Source organism: Hemicordylus capensis, chromosome 5 (assembly GCF_027244095.1).
Source record: "Hemicordylus capensis ecotype Gifberg chromosome 5, rHemCap1.1.pri, whole genome shotgun sequence".
Classification (NCBI taxonomy): Eukaryota; Metazoa; Chordata; class Lepidosauria; order Squamata; family Cordylidae; genus Hemicordylus; species Hemicordylus capensis.
Genome location: NC_069661.1, coordinates 143,170,597 through 143,195,413, shown reverse-complemented (window position 1 = coordinate 143,195,413; position 24,817 = coordinate 143,170,597). Strand labels below are relative to the sequence as shown.

The 24,817-nt window shown below is 45.6% G+C and overlaps 1 protein-coding gene across 3 annotated transcripts in view; it reads left to right on the top strand.

Moving 5' to 3' along the window:
• Positions 1-7,911: 7,911 nt before the first annotated feature.
• The window catches only part of CAMK1D (calcium/calmodulin dependent protein kinase ID), a 322,158-nt gene continuing 305,252 nt past the window's right edge, over positions 7,912-24,817 (top strand). Inside the window, exon 1 of one of the 3 annotated variants that reach the window (XM_053253950.1) lies at positions 7,912-8,957. In XM_053253950.1, coding sequence (XP_053109925.1) covers positions 8,866-8,957 — 92 coding nt within the window. In that variant the 5' untranslated portion in view covers positions 7,912-8,865. Of the gene's footprint in view, positions 8,958-9,452; positions 10,126-10,598; positions 10,663-24,817 lie in introns of those variants that run through there. The other 2 variants (XM_053253951.1, XM_053253952.1) reach the window with 2 other exon arrangements.

The window sequence follows — 24,817 nt, the reverse complement described above, 5'->3', positions numbered from 1 at the left end:
CATCCAGCCAACATGGCCGCCTGGTGCCTGCAGCCATATCTTCCTCGGACGTTCTGGGCATGCGGTCTGCGCATGCCCAGAATGGCTGAGGAAGACACAGGCACAGAGACACGGGCGCACACCCAAGGCTTTTATTATAGAGGTGATTCTGAATCATAGTTCTGATTCCTTTACGTTCTCACTTAAACTGTCAGGGACTGGCAGTTGAGAGAGAAATCACATATTTTATCATTGTCACCAGCCTTTATTTGGACAGCACAGTGTTGTCTAGGGCTGATTCACACATACATGTATAATCCTGAATATGTGTAGCCCTCTGTTGAATAGGCAGTCCATTGAATTATTTTTTTGAACCTGGTGGTTTGCTGTAGGAGAGTCTGAGGGTGTTCACACAAGCAACCCTACCCAGTCATGTGAATGACTTTTCAGTGTGGGAAAGGATTCTGAAGAAAGACTTTCTGGGGGGAAAGAAGATTGGGGTGGGGGTGAGAAAGATTATGAAGAAGAAGAATTTGAAACAAGAAGAGAAAGAGCAAATACTGAACTATTGATAAAGAGAAGAGAATGACAGCTTTCTGCTCTTGAACATCCTTCATTCAGCCACAGAGTCAACACCAGGAGCCGAGCCAAGGATACTTGGGCCTATGAACTCCAGATAAGCTTGAGGAACTGCTGCTTCATCACCTTGTGGATTGCAAAATTTGTGAGACTTCTGTGTTTTGTTTTACTTGTTTCTACCCTTGTGCATAGGGAATTGGTTTTTTTAAAAAATTAAATACATATAAGTATTATATGTGTAAAATGTGTATGTGTTTAAGTTGATTAATTTACATCTTTTAAAAGAGATTAAAATTAAATTAATTTCAGTGTTCATCTCTGGCATGTGGATTCTGGGAGAAACAGGAGAAGGTTACAAATGTTCATCACTTGATGACACTTGATGAACAACCTTCAGCTGTATGTGTGAACCCTGATGACAAGACTTGTGTTTGAACTGATATGGAAGTTCTGATCAGTGATGTGTTTCACACATGCAAGTAATCAAGTAATGAACTTGCACATGTGGATCACCTTTTTCTTGGAACCAAAGTCATAATTGGCAGCTTGCACTCAATTTTGAAATTCTGAAAACCTTAGTATTTTGGAAGTGAGATGTTGCCTGACAATAGAAATGTGCTGCTTTGATATCTAAATGCAAAGATAAACTTTCCATGCTTTAAGAAAACATTTATTTTGAAGCTCATTATTCACATTTGTTTTATAAGATTAAAAGCAAGGACAAGATCTTCAGGGTCTTCAGAGAATGGGGCAAGAGGGGGCACCTGTCCTTATTGGAATTTTAAGTTTACTAAAAATGTTTTTGATGTATGGAAGATAGTGATCTCTAGTATGTCCCACTAGACAGCAGGCTGGCCGCTACATCTTGATAGTTTGCCCTGCTCTGGAGGAGGGAAGTTATAGGCCAGCAGCAGCTTGATCTTCAGTTAAATTGCTTGTTCTGCTCTGTTTCTAATTGGGTCTTGCAGATCTCACAAGATCTGGACACCACATCAAAATATACATGGTGGGACAAGGGTTTGCATGAACACTCTTAAATATTATATTCTAGAAATTTAACTTCAGTTTCTGTCATAGTAATGGGGTCTTTCTGTGCACATCTTCCAAGATGGTTCGGGTGGTCAAAAGGGCTCAGTTTCGCTTAAAGGAGCTTTCCCATCGGGCACTAGGCAAAAAATAGCACTGCATGGTGAGAATGGTCATCTCTGCATGGTGCTAGGGAACTATGCAAAGTTTTCAGCTATGGCCAAAGCTTCACACAGTCCAATAAACAGTTAGTTGGGGGGGATGATACACTCAGGTTTGTTGGGGGCCACCACTGGTCCCCAGGCCTTACAATGAGTAACACTGACCTAGTCCATCAATTTTTCCTTCTCCTCACTTGGCCCTACCCAGAGGCCTTTGCCATCCATCTTATCTTCACTTGAGACTAGCCTACTCCCCAGGTAATAGATAAGTGCAAGGCTGGTTACTGTTCAGTCAGGAGATAATAATTTATTAAGACCATCCCTGTTAGGGGTATGCATGGAACCTCGGTTTGACTCAAACCGAGCCACTTGGTCTGCATACTGGTTTTTGCTGAACCAGCCAGAGGCTCAGTTCGTGTCTAGAACCAGGTTGAACTAGTTCAACCGCAGTTCTAGTGCTTGTAAAGGGTAATCTCGTAAGGATTAACCTTGACAAGCACTGCAGGGGAACCCTACAGGGGTTAAAAAGGCCAGGCGGTGGGCAGGTGAGAGGTTACCTTACCTGTGGTGGTGCCTTGGTGGGGCGGGAGGCTGGCCGCAGCTTCCCTAGGCCTTGCTGTTGCTCCCCACATCATCTGGGCCGGCGGGGACCTGGTTTGGGCCTCTGTGTTTGCCACCACTGTGGGTAAAGTAACTTTCTGCGTGCCCCCCATCCAGCCCCATAGGGTTCCCCTGCGGTACTTGAAAATCCTTCCTGGATTCCCCTTTACAAGCACTAGAACTGGTTGAACCAGTTCCAAACTGGTTTGTTAGAAACAGTGCCAGTTTGGCTCAAGCTTGGACCAGCCCCCATTTTTGGGGAGCTGATCTGGGTTCGAGCTCAAATCAGTCAAACTAGGCCAGTTCCACTTGAACCCTGGTTTGAATCAAACTGGTTTGTACATCCTAATCCATGTCATTCTGTTCACTACCATACTAGGAATCTCTTGAAAGCTTTCCAACAATAAAAATTGTGAGTATTTCTTGTACCAAACTCATAACAGCACCATTCTAAAGTCAGTGGTTGATATTTTGGTCTTATGTTGTGGAAAGGTGGAGGAGTAAAAGCCTAGTTGGGGGCACGGGAGTTACTGTGCGGTTGGCGAAAATGTAATTTGCATACAAAATATTTCAGTACAACAAATATTAGAGTTTATTTGAGTACACAATATTACAGTTTGAGAGTAGAGAAACTCTTGGAACCCAGTTTTAATTTGTAAAATGACCTTAAAGATGGCTGCCTTAAGCCCATATGAACTTAATCAGGTCTTAAAATTTGCCTCAGAAGCCATGCTCTCTGGCCCATTGTCTTATTTTGGTCTAGTCTGACCAGGAATATGGCTTTTTCTGTGGTTTGTGCTGCTGCAGCTGTGGAACTCCCTCTCTGGGGAGATTGTTCAGGGCTGAGCCCTTTCTTAAAGAAGCTTTAAAGAAGGCTGTAAAAATCTTGTTCGCACATAAGGGTTATAATTGCCATTCTGTAATAAATCTTTTATCTTTATATTTTTAGCTGCCGTTTGGGGGGCGGCAGCATTCCTCCCTGTGTGACGTGTGGCAATGTGTGACGTGTGTGGCGCACGTGCCGCAAGGGGGGCATGCATGCACTTAACTTCCCCTTTTGCCGGGCAACGACGGGGGCAGGGGCAGCAGGGAGTAGGGATGTGCACGGAACCGCGGAGCTGCGGTCCGGCACTGGGGTGGGGGGTTCCAAATAACAGCGGGGGGGGGCTTTACTCACCCTCCCAAGAACGGCGCCGTATTTATGTGAGTAAGCGGGCGGCATGCCTCCCTGCCGCCCGCTTCATTCCCCCTCTCGGCGTTCCCTCCGTTCAAATTCTGAATCGGGCGGCAGGGTATCTCCCAGTCCCTGCCGCCCTCTTTAATGCCCCCGCTCGGCTGGCGGCCGCCCCATTCAAGCCTTCAAGACCCCTGCCAGGCCGGCCCGGCCCGGCCCTTCCCTTCCCTTCCCTTCGCAAGGGGGACGAGCGGCAGAACTCCCTGCCTTCCCCCTTGCCGGCTGCGCTGCAAAAGGCTTCTTAGAAGCCATTTGCAGCGCAGCCGGCAAGGGGGAAGGCAGGGAGTTCTGCCGCTCGTCCCCCTTGCGAAGGGAAGGGAAGGGAAGGGAAGGGAAGGGAAGGGCCGGGCCGGGCCGGCCTGGCAGGGGTCTTGAAGGCTTGAATGGGGCGGCCGCCAGCCGAGCGGGGGCATTAAAGAGGGCGGCAGGGACTGGGAAATACCCTGCCGCCCGATTCAGAATTTGAACGGAGGGAACGCCGAGAGGGGGAATGAAGTGGGCGGCAGGGAGGCATGCCGCCCGCTTACTCACATAAATACGGCGTCGTTCTTGGGAGGGTGAGTAAAGCCCCCCCCCCGTACTCCTGTGGAACCCCCCACCCGAACCAAAACCACCCCGTGTCCGGACCGGTCTGGAGGCCTTTAGAATGGCCTCCGAACCGGTCCGTGCACATGACTAGCAGGGAGGAATGTTGCCGCCCCAAAAACTTTTCGATCACCGGAGGGGGGAAAGTGGCGGGAGGGGTAAGTACTACCCCCCACTCTTAAAGCTACATACCCCCCCCACACACCGGACCGGCCCCTATCCGGACCGGTTTGGAGGCCTCTAACATGGCCCCGGACCAGTTCGGTGCACATCCCTAAAGTTGAATATGCATTGTGTGAAAAAGTACTTCTGTTTCTTGGTCCTAAATTTCTTAGCAATCAATTTCATGGGATGACCCCTGGTTATAGTGTTATGTGAGAGGGAGAAGAATTCCTCTCTATCCATTTTTTCCACACCATGCATGATTTTATAGACCTCTATCATGTCTCCACACAGTCATTCTTTTTCTAAACTAAAAAGCCCCAGGTGTTGTAGCCTTGCCTCATAAGAAAGGTGCTCTAGGCCCCTGATCATCTTGGTTGCCCTCTTCTGCACCTTTTCCAGTTCTACAATGTCCTTTTTTAGATGTGGTGACCAGAATTCTATGCAGTACTCCAGGTGTGGCCGCATCACAGATTTGTATAAGGGCATTATAATATTAGCAGTTTATATTCAACTCCCTTCCTAATGATCCCTAGCATGGAATTGGCCTTTTTCACAGCTCCCACACATTGAGTGGACACTTTCAACAAGCTGTCCACCACCACCCCAAGATCCCTCTCCTGGTCAGTCATTGACAGCTCAGATCCCATCAGCGTATACTTGAAGTTGGGGTTTTTCGTCCCAATGTGCATCACTTCATACTTGCTGACATTGAACCACATTTTGTTGCTCACTCTCCCAGTTTGGAGAGATCCTTTTGGAGCTTCTCACAATCCGTTTCGGATTTCACTAGCCTAAAGAGTTTGGTATAATCTGCAGATCTGGCCACCTCACTGCTTACCCCTACTTCTAGATCATTTATGAATAAATTAAAAAGCACTGGTCCCAGTATAGATCCCTGGTGGGCGACCACTCTCTGTCACTGGCTCAGACTATCCTCTTGCCCAATTGGTCTTGCCCACCTGAATACTGATCTAGATGGGCTCAGACAATTAAGGCAAAAATAGCTACTCTGGGCCTCTCCCCACTGATCTTGCTCAACATGGGCTATGATCAGTCAAAAGCAACCATCAAGCAGCACATTACAGACATTGAGTGCCAAACTGATCTCAGCAGTGTCCCAAAATTTTATATCAGTGATGGACTTAGATATTCAGCCTCCGCAGCAGCATATCTCACCATAACTAGAGGTCCCAAACCACAGAAGGGAGTTCACTTTGGCTCACTGCCATGGCCTCCCCTCAGCAGTGCTAGAAGGCCGTTATAGAAGAATCCCATTTGCAGAGTGACTATGTCCCTGTGGCTCAGGGCAGATCGAAACTACTGAGCACGTCCTCCTATACGGTTCATTCTATATAGGCATTCGTGCCTCTCTCATCCGGGTCGTCCGAGCCAATTCTACAGTTCCCTGCTACTCTCTGACTTTAAGCCTGCCATTACATATAGCGTTGCCAGGTACTGTGTGGCTGCGATCAGCATCCGTCAGCGGATGATGGGCTGTGAGCCCTCTTAGCCCTGATTTGAGCCTGTGATTGCTCACGCCTCCCTTTTTATTCCTTTTTATTGGTTTTATCATTCATTATAATTTTTATTCTGGCTTTCTCAGTTCTATTATATTTATGTCCCCACATGTTTTTTAACTTTACCATTTAATGTCCCCCTTTTAATGTCTTCTATGCATTTTTATGACTTTTACACATAATAGTAATAGTAATTTATTTTAGTATTTTTAGTTTTTTTAGTACTCATATTTTTTAACATGTAATCACCCTCATACATTTTTAGTATTATTAGTCCTTTTAATACTATGCATCATCATATATGTAACCACCTTCAATTATCACTTTCATTTACTTGTACTCTTTAACATGTTATTTTATGCTGGTCTATGCCCGTAACAAAGGATGATGATGATCCCTGGGGGATCCCACTTCTTATTTCCCTCCATTGTGAAAACTCTCCATTTATCCCTACCCTCTGTTTCCTGTCCTTCAACCAGTTAGCAATCCACACATGTACTTGTCCCCTTATCCCATGACTGCTACGTTTTCTCAAGAGTCTTTGATGAGTAACTTTGTCGAAAGCTTTTTGGAAGTCCAAGTATACTATGTCAGCTGCATCACCTTGATCCACACACTTATTGACACTCTCAAAGAACCCCCAAAGGTTCGTGAGGCAAGATTTACCTTTGCAGAAGCCATGCTGGTTCTCTCCCAGCAGGGCCTGTTCTTCTATGTGTTTTAGAATTTTATCCTTGAGGATGCTTTCCATCAATTTGCCTGGAACAGACGTTAAGCTAACCAGCCTGTAATTTCCCGGATCGCCCCTGGATCCCATTTTGAAAATCGGTGTTACACTTGCTACTTTCCAGCAGAGGCTGGTTCATTAGAGAAGGCGAGAGAACTTGGTTGCCAGGAGCATTCCCAAGATGGGGCTTTAGCTCACTTCTCCACTGGAATGGAGGGCATAGATTTGGAAATTGGCTAGATTCAAACTGAAGTCTGTGCAAGATATTGGGGAGCACTTCACACACAATTCAAGTTTTCCATTGCATGTTAGAGCCTAGCCCGATTTATGTCCAGGGTAAAAAAAAAATCCACTTTTTGTGTTGGTTTTTTTGAGCAAATTTGAACTCACAGTAAAGCCTTGCAGTAAATCCGTGGTAAAGTCTGCTGTGTGGGAAAGCTCCAAGAGAGAAGCCATGGTGGAATCTAGTGGGTGGTGTGGAGCTGGCCCTCTTACAAATCTTTGTCAGGCCTGCTCTGAAGTTTATTAGCTATTCAGATCCCACTGCAATTATTTATAAATTCTCTATGCATTTACTCTTGGTTACCAGAATGTGGCTTACCGGTTGCATCAGCAAAATAAAGGACATTTGCAAACCCTTCTTCTGTTGGTATAATAGTAACAATACGGCTTTAAAATCTTAATAAAATAACTCATTAGCATTCAATTAAGATTATTCATTACGATGTATTGCAGCTGGTATTATGATGCTCTTTCACTAAACACAGTAGTTCAGCGTCTCCAGGCCAAAGCTCTCTTGCGGTACTAGAGATGGAGTTCTGACCTCTGGTCACGTCAGTGAGTTTGGGTCACTTTTTTCTCCCGCTGTGAGCCGGCCAGGAGACGCGAGCTTTGTTTCGGCCTAGGAGGAAAGGCCGCCCAGCCATTGGCAAGCAGTCTCTCTAATGCGGAGCTCTCTCGGCTGGGCTGTCGCATTGTTGCCCTTGCTGCACTGTACTCCGGCGCTGCAGGGCTCGCCTTGCCAGGAGGGAAGGAGAGTGAGGTGGAGCGCGCGCCTCACTGCAGACAGCCAGCAGCGCATCGCGGCGGGAGGGACCCAGAGGAAGAGAGAGATCCACCACGCTGCTGGGACTTCGCTTTCTCCCGCCCACTGGGGCGTGTGCATTGCAAAAAGAGGAGCCGCTGCGAAGCACAAGAGAAAGTGTGTGTGTGTGTTCATTTTTCTTCCTCCTGACGCGCTTCCTTTTGGTGCAATGCGAATTTGTCTTGAGTCATTCCGAAGGGGGACTTAAAAAGCCGAAAGCAGAAAGGCGCGCGCGGAGGGGCGGGGGCAAGGGTGCTTGGTTGTGGAGGTGGATCCTTCCCACCCCGCCCTCGCCCTCCTATTACCATAACAACCAACTACAGCCAATGTGTCAGTGAAATCCCTCTTAAGCAACCAGAGCAGGAGCAGCAGCCACCGCCTGAGGCAACGAGGAAGAGTCCAGACTCCTCTCACATACACATGTTCGCTATCTGATCGTCAAGCTTGTTTGGGAAAGTTCACTTCTTGCCGACTAGTAAAAGGGGGACTCATCCTGCCCTCTTCTTTCCTTCAGAGGGGGGTGTGTGTGTGTGAACAAAAACAAAAATCTCAAATAGATTGAGAAAGATTGTCTCCACGGTAAAAAGAAACTGAGAGTACAAGCAGAAGGCGAAGCTGCCTTCCAGCGGAACTGTGCGAGCTCTTCTTGCTTCTATGTGGAGTTTGAGGTCCTAGTGGCTGCTGCAGTTGCTGAACTTGGCAGGGGTTTCTTTTTCCGCTCCGCAAAAAGGTTGAATTAAAGTAAGGCAGCAAGGTTGGGGGCAGGGGAAGGAATAACTCTGTAAAGAGCAAGGGACCAAAAAAGAAAAAGGGTAAAGCAAAAAGGCCGGGGGGAGAGGAAGCGGAGAAGACAAAAGGTCTGGAAAAAAAGAAGGAGGCAGAAAAGGAAAGGAAGAGGAAATCGGCAAGCAAGCAGAGAGTCAAGTTTTGTAAGGGGAAGAAGCAGGCAAGCGAGAGCAAGCCCAAGCGCCGTAGCAACCAGGAAGTCTGTGCGCGAGGGAGAGGGGGCTACTAGAGCCGGCGCGCTCGGCAGCCAGCGAGTGGTAAGAGGAAGCGCCCGAAGAGAAAGCAAAAGCCGACCGGGGCAGCGTCTGCTGCATCTCCCTCTCTCCTGCTCTCCGTCAGCACCCTCTTCCTCCTCCTCCTCCTCCGCTTCGTTATTCTCCCGCCTGGCTCCTGCCTGCCTGTCTTCCCTGCTGCCGGCTACCATGGCTCAGGAGAACGGCGAGGACAGCTCCTCCTGGAAGAAGCAAGCCGACGACATCAGCAAGATCTTCGAGTTCAAGGAGACCCTGGGAACGTAAGTCGTCCACCCGCCAGCGCCAGGCCGTCCAGCTTGGGTACCCCAGGGAGGGAGCGAGGGAGGGAGGGAGGGAAGGAGGTCAAGCGGCCGTTGCTCGCTCCGGGCAAGGCAGCTGGAGTTGGAAAGGAACGAAGGTGGCTGTCGCTGAGGGTGGGTGCTGCTGGTGCTCAGATGAGGGATGGCTGGCCAGAGAGCCCCCACTCCCGACTGTCCTGCTCCAGCTGCTTCTCTTTGCACCGAGCAGGTGCAAAAGTGTGAACAGAGAGGTGGGAAATGTGTTCGCTCCAGAGTATGTACTCGTGGGTCAGGTCTGTGTGACACTCATGCTGCATTCTCTTAGAAATTCTAAGGGTGCCAATAACGCGCCCCTCCCCCGCCAAGGAGAACCTCTTTTAGCTCTGAAAATCTCACAACTTTACCCTTTAGGGAGGACAGGCAGTGCTTTCAGCTGTACCCATAGAAGAGGCATGATGTAGAAGCATCCCTAAAGTCCTATAGATGAAACCTTTCTGCTTTCCCAGATAACTCTATACAGTCCTGTATAACTGATCCATTCTTTCTCAGCTCTGTAGAGCAGAAATCCTATAGATGCATAGAAGATTTCTCCTCCCTCCTTCCCTCCCCCAGTGTTCAGTAGCACCCAGAATACATACTTCAGCCCTAATGGATTAGAACTCCATCACAAAGGGAGTTTACATAAAAACCTACAGAACAAACATCCTTATGGCTTCACAGAACTTCAGAAGTTAAACTAGCCCTGTAGCTCTGCCTCCAACACTTAAGAAGTCCTTAAGTGTTACATTTGCCTAGCCAATGTTTCTCAGATTCTTATTTTTAAAATACAGTGGCTGGCCTTTCTAGTTCATCTGTATTGACAGGCTCTATATGCTACATTGTGTAGTTCGGAAATATGCTGGAGTTTGTGTCCTGTGCTTGTGTCTCAGTTTTCTAAGTCTGTAGTGTACATATTTGATAGTTGGGCATAGCACATGTCACAGTGTGTTCGTGTACACTTGAGAGAATGGTACTGTGTAGCTGCATTGTACCTGTGTGAGAGGGAGAGTGTATTGTGCAGTGTGTGTGGGTTAACTTAGCTAAGCTAATGGGTATGATAGCGTATTTAGAAATGTGTTAACATAGACATGAGTCTTTACATTGCTTATGGGTGAGTATATGTTAGTATGTGAGAAGAAGGCAGATGTGTGTATGTGCACTGTGCTGTTAAGGACTTTGAAGGTCTTGTGAATTTCCAAAAGGGCTATGTTTAACTATGCCGTGTTTGTGCATGGGCTGCAGCATGTACTACTTTGAAACAGCTGTAATCATAACTGTATTTTTCTTTCTGAAAGATATGCATACATGTCTAATAGGTATTGGGAGAATTAGATGTATATATTTATAGAAATTGTATGTGAAAGAATAGATTAAATATGATTTGACTTTTATGCTTTCCTCTAAAGCTGACAGCAGAGTCTATTCATAGAAAGAAGAGCAGAAATAATCAGCGTGGATTGGATGTGTTTTATCCAGTGTGTTGCTGTAGCTTAGCTGTTGTTGCTAGAGTATATTTTTCTCTTTTATTTATAGTGCATATATATAAAGATGAGCAAAAGAAAGGATTGTTTTTAATCATCCAAATCAACATGCGCAGATAGTCTACAGGAACAAGATGTGATGGGATAATGATTTGTAGTTCAGTAAGGTCAGCAGCTTTTTTTTCTTTACAAAAACAAGAGGTGCACATTGCTGTGCATTGTAGGAAAGGTCAATGTGTGGACTGCTATGCAGCTGTAGGTTTGAGGGTGGTATGTACATCTGGCTCTCTTGTCAATTGCAGCTCTATTTTCCATGCATATGCCTCTTTAGGCTCACCCTAGGTAATAGTCATTTCAAGTTGTACTCATCCCGCGCACTGTGTATGCTATTTACAAAAACAACGTATACTAGTATACCATGATATTTCAATTTTTCTTTGTTGATTTTCTGACAATATTGCTGTGCTTCGATGTACTAGCTGCATAAATTTCGTCAGTAATGACCACATATTTAAAATTGATATTTTTCTATAGATAGATTGGTAATGAGCAGGCACAGGTAGTGGGTAATGAACATACATTTTGATTGATTGAATTATGTATATGCAGCTCTTTGGAAATTCAAGGTGATACCTATTAATGTTTTTTGTCCCCTTCTATTTTTGTATCTCATGTATTATCAAGATTTTGTGTAATAGAAATGTCTTTTCTTGTTGTCATTGAAATATCTATCTATCTATCTATCTATCTATCTATCTATATATTTCATATGGGCTAAAGAATGTTGGAGACCATAAAGTCATCACAAGAGACTCGTTAAAGAATCATGTACTGTTTCCTGTGGTTCCATAATTCTGCCTCTGGATAATTGTAAAGCAATCCACTCTGAATGGGTGCAGGTGCTCAGGATGGTCGAAAGAGTACTTCACTTTGGGTATAGTTCTTGCAATTGTTGATAACAACTGTCTGCAAATATGTTGGTGCCATCTTGCTCCTAAAGATGACATATTGGTGTAAACAGCGTGTTGCAGCTTGTGCCAAATAAAATAATTGTGTATGACTATTATACTGTTTGTGCCATTAAGCTTCATTTATTAGTGTTCTGCATTATAGCCTACCCCGCACAGAGCATCTGTGCGGCGCTTTGGGGCTGACTGTTTCCCCCTCCCTCTTCCTCCTGCTCTGGTCTCTTCTCTCTTTCTCTTCCCTCCGGCCCCGCGCTCTCCAGCTCTTCTCCCCTCCCGTTCCTCCCCCAACACAGAGCCTAGGCGGGCGGCCAAGAAGGGCCTCACCGCAGCCGTTTTTTTCTCCCTCCCGTCCACCTGCCATGGCTTTTCTCTCCCCCCACTCTGCCCACCTGCCGCCGCTTTTCTCTCCCCCTGCCCACTGCCGCTTTTCTCTCCCCCCCTTCCTCTGCCCACCGGCCGGCTGGCCACCGTCAGCACTTTCTTGCCCCTCTCCTCCTCACTCTGCCAGAACTCTCGCAGCGTGTCGCGAGAGTTCAGCCGCCAAATTCTGGACACGCACCAGCTAAGAGAATTAATTATATAGATGGCCACACAAGGTTATATTCAACTATATATTTTTCAGCTAGGTGGTTTTGTGGTGTAAATGGCGTATTCTTAAAAAATAACTAGACTGAATTTTGTAGATGAAAGTAGGAACTGGGCTTTTAGTGTACTCTTAATGCTATGTGTGCTCTGCTGAAGTATTAAAGTTGTATGCAAGATAATCGAAATTCTGCACCAAGAAAAACTAAATTCTGTTACCTATGTAAATTATGCAAACTAAGCCTCATTTATTTTATTTGCCATATTTTATTCTGTAATGTGTCCTTTTGGGGGGGGGCTATTTTTATTCTGGTTTTGCTAATAATAATAAACATTATCTTTTAGTCACCCCATAACAAATTGTTCTCTGGGCAGCTCACAACAAACATTAAACATAAAGTAAAAACACATAACACATGAAATAGCAACACATCTAAACTAAAATAAAATAAATACAAAATACAACACAAAACAATTTAAAAACTCTTTTTTAAAAAAAGAAGAAGCCCTATTCCCCTAATCACAGGGAAGGGCAAGGAAATATGCTGGGAACTGCAATTCAGTCCTGTCACTGGATATCCTATTTAGCAATTTATTTGGCTTTTGAGATTTCATTGGGCATTGCCTACACACTTTAAAGCATCTTTGCTGTATGAGGATTAAAAACTCTTTTTTTAAAGGAAAGGTGGGGGTTTCAGGAGGCCCCATTCTGCATCCAGTAACAAATTCAGTACTTTTTCTGTGCTCAGGGAACCACACCATACATATAGTGCATACTACATTGCAATTGAACATTTGTTTTTTGTTTTTTTTAAGTACATTGAGTTGCTCTCTTTCCCATCTTTGTGAATGTTCTCAAAAAACATGGATTGAGGCAAGTCTGTGCTCAAAGGGCCAATGATTAACTTCTGAGATCCTGGTGAAAAAGAGGTGCCAATTGCTAGTGTAACTGGTGAAGAATTCTCCACACCACTGCTGTCAAAGTAAGCCTTCCCCAAACCCTTGTGGGTGCTTACCTTAGTAGTAACAGTGGCCAGTGCCCACTTCAGCAACTTTGGAGCAGCTTTATATTATTATTATTTCTTGTTTACACAGGTGTTATTGACTGGTTTGTTTTATCCAGACATCGAGTCCTTCCCAAGGACCTGGGATGGCTGAATTTTATTGTCAATTGTTATAGATATTGTTGCAGAATATAGGCTGTTCCCAGTAAAGCTGCTTTTTGTAATTAGCTGATGGTGATTTCTGTGGCTCCTATGGTGTTGAGGTGCTCTTCAAGGTGTTTTGGAACTGCACCCAGGGCGCCAATTACCACTGGGATTATTTTGGTCTTTTTCTGCCACAGCCTTTCAATTTCTATTTGTAGATCTTTGTATTATTATTATTATTATTTTACACAGTCAGACAGGTGTTATTGACTGGTTTGTTTTATCCAGACATTGAGTCCTTCCCAAGGACCTGGGATGCCAGAATTTTATTGTCAATGTTGTTGCTGTTGTTATAGATATCGTCGCAGAATATAGGTTGTTGTTGTTGTTATCTGTATTTGTTAGCTGCCCCATAACAAATTGTTCTCTGGGCAGTTCAAACACAACATTAAAACATGAAATAAAAGCACACAACACGTTAAATCATAACAGACCAAAAGGGGGGAAAGAAAATGCAAAATAGAATACAAAGCAATTTTAAAACTCCTTAAAGATCAGTTTGAATTCAAAATTTAAAAGGCCTGAGTGAACAAAAAGGTCTTTACCTGGCATCTAAAAGAACAAAGTGATGAAGCCAGGCAAACTTCACTGGGGAGGCCATAAATGTAATAATAATAATAATTCTGTAAATGGGATGCAACCACTGAAAAGGCCCTCTCCCTTGTAGCTACCTTCCTCACCTCATTAGGCAAGGGCAATTGGAGGAGGGCCTTTGAAGAAGATCTTATGATATGGGGCAAGGTGCTCTCTCAGATAACCGGTCCCAAGCCATTTGGGGCTTTAAAGGTTAAAACTAGCATTTTGAATTGGGCCCGCTCACAGACTGGGAGCCAGTGTAGCTGATGAAGCATTCACATAATATGCTCAAAATGTCCAGTCCCAGTTAATTACCTTGCCCTATTTTGTACCAGCTGCAGTTTCTGGACAGTTTTCAAAGGCAGCCCCATGTACAATGCATTACAGTAATCCAAGCAAGAAGTTACCAGAACATGAGTAACTGTGGCCAAACAATCTTTGTCCAGGTAAGGTTGTTTACCTGGCGTATCAGCCAAAGCTGATAAAATGCACTTTTATTAGCCGAAGAGGCCACTTGAGCCTCTAGCAACAGGGCTGGATCAATGATCACCCCCAAACTGAATCTGGTCCTTCAGGGGGAGTGCAATCCTATCTAGAACAGGCTGAACATCATTCACCTGGGCAGAGGGACCACCAACCAACAGTCTTGTCTGCATTGAGTCTCAGCTTGTTCACCCTCATCCAGTCCATTGCTGCATCCAGGCACTGATTCAGGACAGTCACCACCTTACCTGCGTCTGTTGAAATAGAGAGATACAAATGATTGTCATCTGCATACTGATGACACCTCAGGCCAAATCTCCAGATGAGCTCCCCCAATAGTTCCATGTAGATAGCATAGGTGAAAGAAGGGAACTCTGTGGAACGCCAAAGCATAACTTCCAAGGGATTGAGGCAGTAACTCCCCAGCACCATCTTTTGGGAATGGGTCTTGAGGTAGGAGTAGAACCACCCCAGGCATTGCCTCCCAGACCCAACTTGGCCAGCCTATTCAAAAGGATACCATGGCCAATGGTATCGAAAGCCACTGAGAGATCCAAGAGAATTAACAGGGTTGCACTCCCCTTGTCTTTCTCTCTCTGCACAGATCATCCCACAAGGCAACCAAAGCAGTTTCTGTTCCAAATCCAGGCCTGTTTGAGATGGATCTAGATAGTCCATTTCCTCCAAGAGTGTCTGGAGTTGGTCAGCCACTACACGCTCAAGCACCTTGCCCAGGAAGGGAATATTGGCCACAGGCCTATATTTGTTTACATCATCTGTGTCCAGACTAGGTTTCTTTAGGAGTGGTCGAATAATAGCTTCCTTCAGTGGAGCTGGGACCACTCCCCCTCTCAATTAGGCCTTTAGAACCTGCTGGACCCACTAAAAATCCCCTCCCTACGAGATTTAATAAGCCATGAAGGACAAGGATCAAGCATGCATATGGTTATCTGAACTTGACTAAACACCTTGTCCATATCCTTGGGGACCAATAATTGAAACCCCTCCAGCAAAACTAGACCAGGTATTACTCTAGACACCTCTCCCAAAGAATGCAAATGGTGAATTCGCATTCAGCATGGCAAATGTGAGTGACTGTACCCTCAAAGAGCTATGCAAATGTGTCACAGAGTGCTATTGAGAGTTCTTGCCTGGGGCAAGACATGTATATACATATACATATACATATACATATACATACAGGAAAACCTCAATATTCGTGAGGGTTCCATTCTGCTCTACAACTGTGGATACTGAATTTGTGAATATCAATGCATTGGGGCAATGAGAATTGGTGGGTGGGTGGTGGTTAGGTTCCCAATAGGCTGAAAAACGGCCAAAAAATGTGGTGGGCATGGCAGTGGCGGCAGGAACTCCACGTACCTTTTAAACCCACTGCTGTGTGGTGAGGATGGCAGTAGAGGCCGCGGAGGTGGCTGTGGGGACTTCTTCTCCCTCCCCGCCTGACTCCCAAGTGACCGAACCGGCCCATTTGCAGTCCATTTTGGGCCTCTGTGCACTCTGCAATGGGCTGCAGACTGGCCCATGTGGGCAGGGAGGGACAAGGCGGGAAGCACTGTTCCCTCTAAGGCGTGTGCACGTGTGTGTGCTCACAAGTCTTTTGATGTCCACTCAGTTCATTTTAGATTCCGCTCAGCTTGAATCAGGAAGGCCCCACTCTTTATGCATGTGTGCACATACTGCCTTGATACTGCTATCCAGAACAAAATTTGTTCCGCACAGCAACAGCAGCGGTTTTAAAAGGTTAGTGCCCTGCTGCCGCCTTCTTCCCTGCTGCTGCGGCCGCCTCTCGCCCCCTCCTTCCAACCCAAGCCCTTTGCTTGTAAAGGGGAACCCTTGCCGGATTCCCCTTCACAAGTATGGCTGTGGCTGGCTGGACCGGGCCCCCGACATGGAGAAATGTGAGTTCCTTGGGGCTCCCCCCCCCCGCATATGCCGAGATCGGGTGCCTATTTCCTGGCCGTGGATACACAAAACTGCGAGTATTGAACCCGTAGATAAGGGGTTTGCCTGTATACATACAGTACGTGCAGTGTGTGTGTGTACATATACACACACACATATGCTATGGAGTTAAATTTTTAAGATGTGGAGAGGGCATGGGCAGCTTTTGAAATTACTGTTATTGAGTTAATCATTTGGCATGAAACAGTATCTTTGTTTTTGCTCCTTGGACCATTTAAATATCAGTCCCTCAGAAGTCTCATAAATAAACCATTATTTAGTAATACTTGCAATAACAAAATCCTGGTTTGGAATATCATTTGGAGTATACAGAAAGTAGTCTTCTCTAAAGTCCACTCAAAACTTGGTCATCTGCCATTTCTGAATGCTTCATGTGCATTCTTTCTGTGTATGAACATCTCTTTTTCTGTTCTTGCTGAATGGGCACATACAGGTTATACAGAACTTCATTACACAAACTGAGAGTGCACCTTAGAATGTACCCAGCATTTTTCTGTGGTGCATTTGGAAAAAGTGATAATGGTGGATAAGTTGGCCAGTTTGTCCATTATTATTGACTGAATAATCCTGATGTTTCTAAAAATAGAGTTTGAAAACCACTGTACCTAGTTATGATGCTTTGTTACCTCCAATGTTTGTTTATGCCATTATCACAGCCATTTATGCTTAAGTGTAAGATGTATAAAATCCAGTAAATCATCATGATTGTATCATTTGGGCTTGCCTGGCAGTTATGAACTCAGATAATAAGGTTCTCAATTTATTACCAGCAATGGTGCTCACTTACTCAATGAGTCATAACTGACACTTATGATTACTTAATACGACCTAATTTTACACTCATTTTCAGGAGTATGAAAACAAGGCTGAACTTAAAAGTTATTATTTGCAAACAGCTTAATGAAGCAAGTTGGCCTTAAAAAAGGGATGTTCCCAGAACTGTCAGTTTTATTACTTTGGAAACTGATTTGTGTATCCATGATATATTAAAAACAATAATTAACAACAGCAGAAGTAATTTGTAAATACATTTTTGCCCTATTACTGAATCTTATAACTGCAATCAAAATCTATTTCAAAATCTAACAATACCGCCAAGGTGCATATCCTTCATAATTGAGCTACTGGTGTTTACTGCAAGGTTTTATAATCCTGTAATTTTCTTTGGTTATTCTGTCAATCACTTTTTAAAGGAGAAAATCATATTTTGAATTTTATACCTGAAATATCTGGCACTCAGTAGGAGTTCATGTATGGTTTTTTGTTAATACAGGTTTTTTTTACTAAGCTGAGCTGCTGTTGCTGCTGCTCAGAGGCATAACTAGGGAAAACGGCGCCCAGGGCAAGCACTGAAATGGCGCCCCCCGCCCCCCCAACATACTACATTATACTTAGGTTTTTCCTCACAAGCGCCCGCTGCCGCCACCAAGCCAGGCCACTGACTGGCCACCAGGCGCCAGCAAAGCAATGGGTGGGGGGCGCAGGCGGCGCGGAAGGGACCGCTCATGGGGAAGGGGGCACCGACGCGCTCCCTTGACTGCTGCAGCGCTGCTGCACTGAGCAGGAAACATTTGTATTAACAAAAAATTTAAAAAATTTTTTAAAAAAATTGGTCATGGCGGCGCCCCCCCATGTGACCAGAAAAGATGGCACCCAGGGCACGTGCCCCCCCTGCCCCCCCTATAGTTATGCCTCTGCTGCTGCTGCTGCTGCTGCTCCTCCTCCTCCTTCTTCAATGGTAGTGTTGTACTATTTTAATAGTGAAGGTAATAGGTCTGATCTAAGTGCAAAAGGTTATTTCTGTGTAATCTAAGCACAGAGTTCTGGCATTTGTGTTGCATTTGGGATTAATTAATTGCATTTAGGATAAATTAAACACTTTTTAAAATTGAATAACGAGGTGTCCCCCAAAATTGGGTAGCAGATTCAGTTATTTTTAATAAAAGTTCTTGCAGAAATTGCAGTAGCAAGCACCATCTTAGGAAAGGCACCCCTCCACTTTCAAGATGTAACAATTGAGTAGATTCTTTGTAATTTTCTAGCCTGTTCTTCTTTCATTTTTACTCATTCTAAAAAAAAATGTAATTGATTGCTTTAGGAGGTATGTATGTGTTTAGAAACCAAGGAACAGACTGCTATATTTTATGAGTTAATTTAATTTAGGAAGCAGCACTGTGAAAGGAAATGCACTGAATGTGTCTGAGGAACCAGTAGTTTTGATCTCAAGATCCTCCTGTGTGAGCAGAAGGCATTTCTGGTCATGCTGTAGGGCATTTATCTGTTGCCCCTGCCCGTCCCCCTTGGTGCAGCCATGGTAGCATCAATCAATCAATCAATCAATCAATCAATAGAGGAGGGCAAAGAGGGGGTGCATTTTTGGGTGGTTCCACATGTTAGATTTCTGAAACAGAAATGGGGGGCAGGTGTGGGGGGACTACATTTCTTAGGGGGTCCTTGCTCCCCTTGCCCCCATCTCTGGAGTCACCCTTGATGTGCAGCCTAGCAGTTCTTGAAATGCCACTATGAACAGTCCTTTGAGCCTCTGGAGGCAGGTCTTCAAGTGCTGCAGATGTGGGAGGATTGTTGACCCTTCCCTACTGCAAAAAGGGAAGTGTCTTTGGATCCAGACCTTTGTTTCCTATGTGCAGTTACAGACCAAGAATATTCTAATGGCCGCAAAATAGTTTTTAAAATAGGAAATGGAAAGAACAAGAAGAAACCTCAGACACAGATGGTCTAAATAGTTTTCACACAGTTGCTTTGATGTGCTCATACACATAGATTTGTGACATTTGTGGCTTTTGCTGATTCAGCTGACTTTGAACCTATGCCAGCAACTACTGCTGCCTTTGTTGGGGTCTCCTGTTTGGCTTATTTTCAGTTATAGTTATGGAAAACAATGCTACTTTGATGAAGCTAGTGAGGTGATGGATATGAAGCATACTTGTTCGTGTGTGTGTGTCCATGAGATGTTCTTCAGAATTGGTAAGAGACAAATACTTCCTTTCTTTTGCATCAGTGTGGTGCCAGGCAAAATGATTACTGCCCACTCTGATAAAAATGGCAATTTCCATAATGTCAGCTTTCTACGGAGCAGAACCATGGCTTGTTTAGGTTGCCAAAGTAAGAACATATTACTGGAAGATAGTCTACTTAGGAAGCTGTAATATACTGAGTCAGACCATTGGTCTGTCTAGCTCAGTATTTTCTACACAGACTATCAGTGGCTTCTCCAAAGTTGCAGGTAGGAATCTCTCTCAGCCCTATCTTGGAGATGCCATGGAGGGAACTTGGAACTAGCGATGTGCACGGAACTGGTGAGGGGTGGCTCGAAGGCAGAGGGCATACCCTTAAGGGTGGGGGAGGGTGCCCTTACCCCTTCCACCATATTCTGGGAAACACACAAGCGGAGATTCAAACCAACAGCCTCCTGCTTGCTATGCAGGTTGCTTTATTAGGACCAGCCAAAATGATACGAAGTTGTGAGCAGCATTCCTGTTGTTCACACTATTGTTCATATTGAGTGGTGAGATTCCTGAGGTTAAATAGTGGTAAGATAATGTGAATATAGTGACAAAGTGGTGTTGGGAGGAGGAAGAAAGGTGTACATTTTCCATTAGTCTGAGATCACTCAAATAATTCCCATGGTGGGCCCGGGCTGCAGTGTGAGGCAGTCATCTGAAGTGGTGAATTGCTAAGGTGTCACTGGCCAGCATGGCAGCAACATGTACCCCCACCGCTGCTTCCACCTGCCCTCTCTGCCAATCCCTGCTGTCTAAGCAGCTGTTTGCTAAGCGATGGCACACAGTTGATCTCCTACTAATCTCCTCCTCCTCTTTACCAGTTCTGCCTTTTCTCTTGCTGCTGGTCTGTATTGTAACTGAATTCTCAGTTCTTCTGTTCTTCATGATTTAACAAAAACTTGCTTCTTCTGAGATAAGATAACAGTGTTTATTTTATCAAACTAAAGAATACATATTTAACACATCAGGAGCTTCTGAAGCCACCAGTCATCTTGTGGTTACACACACACAACAAGAAGAAGGAGGTTCTTCCCAGAGACCTCTGGTGGTAGAAACCCCTCCTACAACTATTAACCTTTCAGTTCCTACAGTTCTGTTATGTACACTTTACTACACTCCTCCCCAACAAATCATTGACTCTGCATGTACAGATTAAACATTGAGGTGCCCATCTCTTTCAGTTAGACTGACAAGAGATTGGTTGCTTAGCTGGTAACTGCTGGTCTGGTCCTGTTAACTCAGCTGGAGGGTCACTCTTGTGTTGCAGACAGTGGCTGTAGTGTACCCATAGCATAGGGTAACATCTGATTCATATGTACTTTTTGTGTACCACAACCATCCCCCACCCCTATAATGTATGTCACAGAGCCCAGTTTCTGAAACACTCTCTCTCTCTCTCTCTCTATCTATCTATCTATCTATCTATCTATCTAATTTGTACACCACCCCAAACTTTCATGGGTGGTTTACAGCGACATAAAACACGTTAAAACACAGGAAATAAAAACCTTAAATCAATTTTAAACCAGAGTCAGATTAAAAAGCTTGGGTGAAGAGGTAAGTCTTCAGCTGCTTTTTAAAGTGCATTGTCAGAAATCTTCAGAAGTCTTCAGGTGCATTGTCAGAAATGGGAAGGCTTGTATTTCAGTAGGAAGTGCATTCCAATTTGAATGGGATCCATTAACTCTAGGGGGGGAAACCATAGTTCTGTACCAGCACCATCTGCCCCACCTGAAACTGGCGGACCCAATGAGGGGAAGCTGGAAACAAAGCCTGGGGCCTCCATCTGAGGGAGCATCTGCTGTGAGGGGCATATGCTTCTGGGGGCATAACAAGGAAAGTGAGGTACGCAGCTCCCTACCTAAAAACAAGGAAGCAGGAGTTTCACCTGTAGAGTTATTGGGAGTAGTGCAATTGAACAGAAATTGAACAGAATTGAATTGGTAATTGAACAGAAATTGGTCAAGGAACTCTTGTAGGCCCCCTGCTTGTGAGTTATATTTTCCCCAGGTTTGTTCAATTGACTGAACTGCAAATTCTGCTGCCCTATTAGAGGCCACTAGCCTTATGGCTTTAAATGGGGCTTGGACAAATTCATGGAAGACAGGTCTATCAGTGGCTACTAGTCTGGTGGCTATAGGCCATCTCCAGCTTCAGAGGCAAGATGCCTCTGAATACCAGTTGCAGGGGAGTGACAGAAGAGAGAGGGCATGGCCTCACCTCTTGCCTGTGGGCTTCTCAGAGGCATCTGGTGGGCAACAGGATACTGAACCGGATGGGCCTTGGGCCTGATCCAGCAGGACTGTTCTTCTGACTGGAAGGGAAGGATCAAAGTGTACCAACAGAGAGGGTCTTTTGGCTATCTGAAATGCTTGCTGACAAGCTGGGGACCAACTCCAGGGTTATCCATGACTTAGCAGTTTATATAATGGTTTTATCATGGTGGAAAGCTTTGGTATAAATTGTGCATAAGAAGTCAACAATCCTGGAAAGGAACTCAACTCAGAGACATTGGCAGGAGCTGGAGCCTCTATGGTAGCCCAAACGTTCTCTTATGCTGGTGCAATTCCCTGGCTATGAATTACATGACTGAAATATTTAACCTGGTCTTGGAAGAAACCCACCCCCCTTCTGCCTCTTTATTTTTAACACAGCAATTTATGGTCTCTGTAACACTTTCCAATTTTTAAAAATGTGTTGGTGTAACTTTTCCAGTCACCTAGATGTCATCAAAATAGCATATGACAGCCCTTGTAACAACTGGTCCATAGTACACAGAAAAATAGCTAGAGCACTGGCAATACCATATGATAAATGATTATATTGAAACAGCCCCCTTTGGATGTTAATTGTCAAATATTTGTAAGAGGAGAGCTCAGTCAATACTTGCTGATATGCCTGTGACCGGACCAACTTAGAAAACTGTTGTAACTTCATAATCTCCACAAATCTGGACCATGTCATCCTGCTTGGGTATACATTCAATTGGTGCTGCCCACTCACTAAAAGGCACTGGTGAAATAACTCCTTCACCCTATAGGTCTGACAATTGTTTGTCCTCTGCTTTTCTCAATGCATATGGCACTGGATGAGCCTTGAAAAACTTGGGTGGTTCAGTTGGCAGGCAAACCTGAAAGCCTTTCAGTAGGCCCCTCTCTGGGGCAAACACAGATTCATGTTTCACACACAACTGTTGCACTATATCTAACAATGCATGGAGTGTTACCAAATCTAATTTAAAATGTTCAATCCAGTCCAGCCGCGGAGCAAGGCTAGTGGTGGCCCATGTTTGGCCTCAGCCCCTGGCCCCGCCCCAGCATCTGATGTCAGCTGCCGGGGCCCGGCTAGCCATGCCCCCGCATCTGACATAAGATGTGGGGCATGGTCTTCCTTCCAAATAGGGGTGTGCACGGAAGCACTGAACTGTGGTCCGGCACTGGGGTGGGGGGTTGCTTTAAGAGCGGGGGGAGGGTTTACTTACCCCTCCCGCCGCTTTCCCCCTCCGTCATCCGTAGTTTCTCTAGTAATTGGGGAGGCAGGATACCTCCCTGCCGCCTCTTCCCCTTGAAAAGGCTCCCAGACCCAGAAGTCTTCTGTGCACACGCACGCACATCGCCCGTAGTTTCTCTAGTAATTGGGGCAACAGGATACCTCCCTGCCGCCCCTTCCCCCGTTTCGCTTGAAAAGGCAACCAGAAGTCTTCTGTGCGTGCACATCACAGTGATGTGAAGCGTGCGCACAATGTGCGTGCGCAGAAGACTTCTGGTTGCCTTTTCAAGCAAAATGGGGGAAGAGGCGGCAGGGTGGTATCCTGCCGCCCCAATTACTAGAGAAACTACGGGCGATGTGCGTGCGTGCGCACAGAAGACTTCTGGGTCTGGGAGCCTTTTCAAGGGGAAGAGGCGGCAGGGAGGTATCCTGCCTCCCCAATTACTAGAAAACCTACAGGCGACGGAGGGAGAAAGCGGCGGGAGGGGTAAGTAAGCCCTCCCCCCGCTCTTAAAGCAACCCCCCACCTGAATCGCCCAAACCCCGAACCGCCCAGGTCCGGACCATTCTGGAGGTCTTTAGAATGGCCTCCGGACCAGTCTGGGCACATCACTACTCCAAAACGGCTGGGACACACCAGCCTTCTGATCACAGAAATAAGAAGGCTGTTCACACAATTGTAGAAAATCAGGCTAGCCTCCGCTAGCCCAGTTTCCTGCAATTGTGAGAAACCGCTAGCCCAGTTTCCTACAATTGTGGGCTCGGCTGCGAGCCTGGTGGTTCTTGAGCAGGTAACCCGCTCAAGTTCCAGCCCCTTAAATGGGGTTTGTGGAGTGAGCGCTCCGCAAACCCGGTTTTTGGGATTGTGAGTAGCCGCAGTGCGGCTCCATGCTTCTGCTACTCATGAGTAGACCCCTGGCGGGAGGCTGAAAAGCAGCTTCATGGCTCGGGGGTCTCCCCAGTATGCCCTGTGCACTCGCGCAGGGCATACTGGAGCTTCTGGGGGCTGCATGGCCCCCCAACTCCCCAGCCCCTGCTGGCTCCATCACAGAGCCGGCAGTCATGTGGGTGGCCAATCTGGTGGCCCAGGGCTCCCGTCCTGCTTAGCTTTACAAACCGAGTTTCACTCATCGTGAGACCCGGCTCAAGCTCTACTATCACTCTTATGCCATTTGATTCTTCAGGCAAACACTTAACTATGGAGAGTGGAGTGTGTGTGGCTTCTCAGTGCCAGGCAGGACTTCTGAGCACATTCTCAGGCTGCTGTACATATTAAAGCACATGTCTGAACAGTACTGTTTGCAGTCAATGATTGGAAATCTTCTAATTTCATGAATGCATCAGTGTGGCTTTTCCTCCTGTTTTTGTTTATTCTCAGGACCATATTTCACACCTGCCTCTCTGAAAGACCTTCTTTGCTGTAGCATTTCCCCTGTCTTCTGTCAGAAATGATGGCTTTGCTAATACTTTGTAAGACAAGACACTGGATGATCAGGAAGGAAACTCAAAGCAGCATTGGTGCTGAACACCCAGAGTATACTTTTATACTCGCATATAATGCTAGAATCTATATGTGAACAATTATATGTGACAACGTTTTTATAAGTGTAACCAAATATTTTATTTCATGGCACATTAATAAAGGGACTTTTTGCCACTGAGCTGTATTTCTCAAATAAGCTTTGCTGATATCAGGATGCATGTAAATATGAACAGTAAAAGATTTTTATTCCTGTTTTGATATTTTTATGTGCTGATTTACAAATGCATGTTCATCCCTTGACAACTGTAACATCAAATGATGAATGGCATGTATGAATGGGACATCACAAATACACACATACAGAGGACCGGTTCTCACGATCAGTGAGACCCGGTTTGGGGCAGTGAGTGGGAAGGGAGCCCTGGGTGGCTGGATCAGCCGCCCACACGATGGCTGGCCCCGAGACGGAGCCGGCAGGGGTTGGGGGAGCGGGGGCCACGCGGGTGCACAGGGCATACTGGGGA